This window comes from Sorghum bicolor, chromosome 1 (assembly GCF_000003195.3).
Source record: "Sorghum bicolor cultivar BTx623 chromosome 1, Sorghum_bicolor_NCBIv3, whole genome shotgun sequence".
In the NCBI taxonomy this organism is placed as follows: Eukaryota; Viridiplantae; Streptophyta; class Magnoliopsida; order Poales; family Poaceae; genus Sorghum; species Sorghum bicolor.
The window spans coordinates 70,037,017-70,042,017 of NC_012870.2; the positions used below are offsets into that span (position 1 = coordinate 70,037,017).

At 42.9% G+C, this 5,001-nt stretch overlaps 1 protein-coding gene across 1 annotated transcript; it reads right to left on the bottom strand.

Annotated features, from left to right (window-relative positions):
* On the bottom strand, positions 1–2,371 carry LOC110435381 (heat shock cognate 70 kDa protein-like). The gene is made up of 2 exons (XM_021460879.1): positions 2,155–2,371; positions 1–1,568 (listed from the first exon to the last, which is right to left on the bottom strand). The coding sequence occupies exons 1-2, from the start codon at positions 2,369–2,371 to the stop codon at positions 106–108; spliced, it is 1,680 nt and encodes a 559-aa protein (XP_021316554.1). The 3' UTR covers positions 1–105.

Consider the following 5,001-nt stretch of genomic DNA (forward strand, 5'->3'; position numbering starts at 1 on the left):
TAAGTTGGATGATGTTATTCTGATCAGTGCTATATCTATATCCATGATGTTTAATCTAAACAAGTACATGTATGATATCATAATTATTCTACGTAAGTCTTATTTCTAGAATAAATTAAATATGAATTTGACTATATTTCTAAAACCCTTCCCCTTGTACATCTGTGCCTCTTGCACCATGCGCAAGATTTCCTCCTTGCTCAGCCGTCCGCTGTGGTTAGTGATGGTGATGCTGTTCTTCCTCTCGGCGGTCTTGACCTCCGCTGACACGTTCAACACGCCGTTTGCGTCAATGTCGAAGGTGACATCGATGACAGGTACTCTCTTGGGCGCCGGTGGGATGCCAGTGAGCCAGAACTCGCCGAGCAGGTGGTTACCCTTGGTGCTAGCGCTCTCACCCTCGTACACCTTGATGCGGACGCCCTCCTGGTTGTCGAGTTGGGTGGTGAAATCCCGCCTCACTTTCCTGGTCGGGATGGCGGTGTTCCTTGGGATCACCACGCTCATTGTATGATCAAGATCGGTCTCTATCCCATGTGAGAGTGGAGTTACATCCAGGAGAAGCATATCGCCCACCGTCCCGTCGCGGATTTCTTCACCATTCAGGATGGAGGCCTGGATAGCTGCGCCGTACGCAACGGCTTCATCAGGGTTGATGCTACAGCTGAGCTCCTTCCTGTCGAAGAAGTCCCTCAGCATGCTCTGCACCATGGGGATACGAGTTGACCCGCCCACGAGGACGACGTCGTCGATGCTCTTCTTATCCACCTTGGCATCCAGGAGGCACTTCTCCACGATCTCCATAAACATGCTGAAAAGGTTTTTGTTGAGCTCCTCGAATCGAGACCGGGTGATGGAGACACTGAAGTCGATGCCGTCATGTAGCGAGTCCACCTCAATGGTGGTCTCTGTCGTGGAAGACAGCATCCTCTTCGCCCTCTCACATGCAGTCCTCAGCCTCCTGAGCGCCCTCTGGTCGCTTCTGATGCCTGTCTTGAAGTGTTTTCTTATGAAGTCACGGAGGCAGAACCTCACCAGCTCGTTATCAAAATCCGCCCCGCCGAGGTGAGTGTCGCCGGCGACGGCCATCACCTCGAACAGACCCATGCCAATGTCGACGCCGGGATCAATGCGGAGGAGGGAGACGTCGAAGGTGCCACCACCGAGGTCGAAAACGAGCACCGTCCTCCCTTTGCTGCTGACGGGCACCTTGTCCAGGCCGTACGCGATGGCGGCGGCGGTGGGCTCGTTGATGATGCGCATGACGTTCAGGCCGGCGATTGTGCCGGCGTCTATGGTGGCCTGGCGCTGCGAGTTGTTGAAGTAGACAGGGACGGTGACCACGGCGTTCTTGACCGTGGTGCCGAGGTACACCTCGGCGGTCTCCCTCATCTTGGTGAGCACCATGGCGGAGATCTCCTCGGGCATGAACTGCTTCTCTTTGCCTTTGTACTGCACCGCGATCATCGCGCGGTCGTCACGACCTGCGACGACTTTGAAAGGCCACAGCTTGATATCTTCTTGTACAATCTCGTCACTGAACTTGCGGCCGATCAATCGCTTTACTTCTGTAAAAACGTAGTAATGTCGTCAGTTAAGTGAATGAACCGTAAATACTAGCTTAACCATTACTTTGAAACGTACTGCTATACTATTTCTAGCAATCACACCTGTTCTTTCATATTCTCTGAACTCTGAAAATGCTCTTAATTGCAATCCATGAGTTGTTTCGAACGAAAGGTTTGTATATGGCACTGGCTAGCAGTACTAGTATTCACTAGGAGCGCCAATGGAAATTAAACAGCAGTGTAGAGTGAAAGCGAAAAGGTACTTCCACTAAAACAAGGTAAAAAGTGTCATAAACACGAACAGGGCGTCTAGAGAAATTTAAAAGAATTGTAGGCACGCAATCGTGCGATTGTGACAGAATTGCAAACGACCAGTGCAGCAAGCTCGCCGTTGTATTGCGCCTGCATGCTATTTCCTTCTCTACTAGTACTAGTACTATGTAATATTCAGTCATTAACACCTTCGGCAGTTCGGCTAGACACAGCTGATCTGTGTTGGATTCAACTGAAGAACATATATAACAATTAACAAGGAATATACATATGCGAGTGATGAAACAGCTGTGCTGTGTGCAGTAGTGCTCACCGAAAACTGTGTTGGTGGGGTTCAAAGCGGCCTGGTTTACGGCCGCCTCGCCGGCAAACATCTTGTCGTCGGTGAACGCGACGCAGGACGGCGTGAGGCGGTTGCCCTGGTCGTTGGCGATAAACTCGCTGCGATCTCGCCGCCATATGGCCACACATGAGTAGGTCGTCCCCAGGTCGATGCCGATCGCCAGCCCGCCGTCTTTCGAAATCACCATCGTCTGCACTGCACACCGTCGCAATCTAAGCCCTAGGTACTAGCGCGCGGGGGGGGGGGGAGGGGGGGTGTATATGTGATGCGGATGGAGGGGCGTGCTAGAGTCCGCTTCGGACGCGACGCACCGTCCGGCAGGCGTTTCCCTCTCAAAAATTACCGCCAACCCGTACCGGCCAAGGCTACAACACGCAACGCGCGGGAAGCACCGTAGAAATTTTTAGTGGGGGACCGAGCAACTGCATATTATTTTTTGCCGTTCGTTGATTTGCATGCGGTGCAAATTAAAAAAAGTCTGTGGAATATCTAAATTAAATTCTGATTGTATCATTATTTTTTATAATAAATATTTCAAAACAAAAACCCACATGAATATATTTAGATAAATATTATTATTAAACATTAATTTCATAAAAGATATAATATTTTCTTTTATTGAGCGAAGATGATGTCATAGGATCAGAGAATAATGTTCAATCTTTGTAAAAAAAAGAATATCACATGAGTATTGTTTAAAACATCCTAAAATATATTATAAAACATCATACGTATACTAAGTGAACATTATTAAATATACCATAGAATATCATAAAATATATTATAGAACATTTATGTATTACGTGAACATTACTAAATACCATATAACATTAATAAATACATTATAAAACATCTCATATATATTACATGAACATAAAAACATCATAGAACATCACATGTATACTATGTGAACATAAAAAAAATAGCATAGAGCACCACATGTATACTACGAGAACAACACATGTATATTACGCGAACATCGTATCATCATAGAATATTACTCCCTTTTGTCCCTAAAAGCTTCAACTTTTAGAGTTGTCCTAAGTCAAACTTTCAAAAACTTTAGCCAAATTTTTAGAAAAAAACACTAAGATTTATAGTACCAAACTAATACCATTAGATTTATCATAAAAATATATTTTCATAAGATACTCATTTTATGTCATAGATATTGATGCTCTTTTCTATAAAATTGGTTAAAATTAAAAAAAAATACTAACATGGATTCTAGGAGTTGAAGCTTTCACAAATTGAGGGAGTACATACATACCACGTGAACAAAAAAATTCACAGAACATCACATGTTGTATGACACATGAACATAAAAACTATCACATATATACACATAAACATCACAAAAAATAACATAAAACATAATAACAAATAAAAAAATAAAATAAAAGAGAAAAGAAATAAAAGAAATGTAAAAATATTAAAATGAAAATAATAATAATAATAAACACATAGAATTCTAAAAATAAAAAAATGAATGATGCAAAAAAGAAAATAAAAAATTTAAGAAAGATTAAAAATAAAAAACATGAATCAAAGGAAAACAAAATTAGAAAAGAAACAAATAAAATAAAATAAAACATCATATATATATATATACATCCACGTGAACATAAAAAATAGTAAAGAAAAGAAATAAAAGAGAAAAAACAAAAATAATTAAAAAAGTTGTCCACACGATTTGTTAGAAATTTGTTATTTTTATATCTCACAAATAAATTTGAGTTTGGACAAAATATTTTACAAGATTGTGTATCATCATATCATCTACATGTGTGATTTTTTTGGTGAATTTAGACGACTTTTTTGCTATGGTTTACACGGGTTTTCACCCGATACATAAGGGATATAGGTACTCTTGGAGATGAGTTTTTCTTTTTTTTCTCAAAAAAATATAGACAGGGAAGAAATTAGAGTACTTTTAAAGATGCTCTTAGCTAATTTTTAATGCTAATGAATCCAAATCGGCCCGGGATCCACCAAATGGCCCTAGCAGCTAGTCAGATCCATGCAAAAGAGCACTTTCGGCCCACGGGTCCACCGTCCACGTACATTGTACACACACCTTCGTTTTCTTTTTGCAGCCGCCAGCCGTACCCGCTGACCCGCACGTTCTTCTTCCCCCGCGCGCTCGTCTCTCGCCGCGCCGGCGCTTCCACAATGCCCCGGTGCCCATGATGGTGGCTAGGAGGATTTTACATCGTTGCGCACGCCTACCGTTGATCAAGAGTCACCAGCTCGCGGCGTGTTATTCACTGATACAGCTCGACTGCACTGTCGCTCATTCGCTATTTTCGCGCAGACAGAGGTGGCCTCTGACTGTCGCATGTCTCGGGACAGCTTTGTACCCAGGCTCAGGTTATGATCCATATGTTCAGCATTTCTTCCTCTGCATCCTTCTCGTTTAATAATCAAAGAATTAAGGTAGCAATCCGTCTACTCCTGAGTCATGACACCAGCTAGCGACGTGATCCTAGGAAGGGAGGACAGAGAATGCAGCAAAACCCCCATGAATTACTGTGTTCCAACGACTTGGGTGAGGAAGTTCATAGAGGTACAGCCGTACAGACATACAGTGATACTGAGGCAATTTTCGCATCAAGCTAGTATTATGAACTACTTGTGGCAATATGTTTGTCTGAAATGGAGCAGTAATCTGTTTGTTTCACTTAAACAGTGCTCAGGTAAATAAAGAATTTGTTTATGCCCCTTAAGCCAGTTTAACAGCTATTATGAATTGTTGTAGTCACTTGCAGTTCTGGCTTGATCGACGGGTTTTAGGCCAAGTAGTGAGCGTGCTTTTAA

Bases quoted from the DNA above. Each gene is read 5' to 3' on its own strand.
- LOC110435381 (XM_021460879.1), bottom strand. From the start codon at position 2,371: ATGGTGATTTCGAAAGACGGCGGGCTGGCGATCGGCATCGACCTGGGG. The intron at 1,569-2,154 runs GTGAGCACTACT...ACGTTTTTACAG, and splicing joins CCCCACCAACACAGTTTTCG to AAGTAAAGCGATTGATCGGC.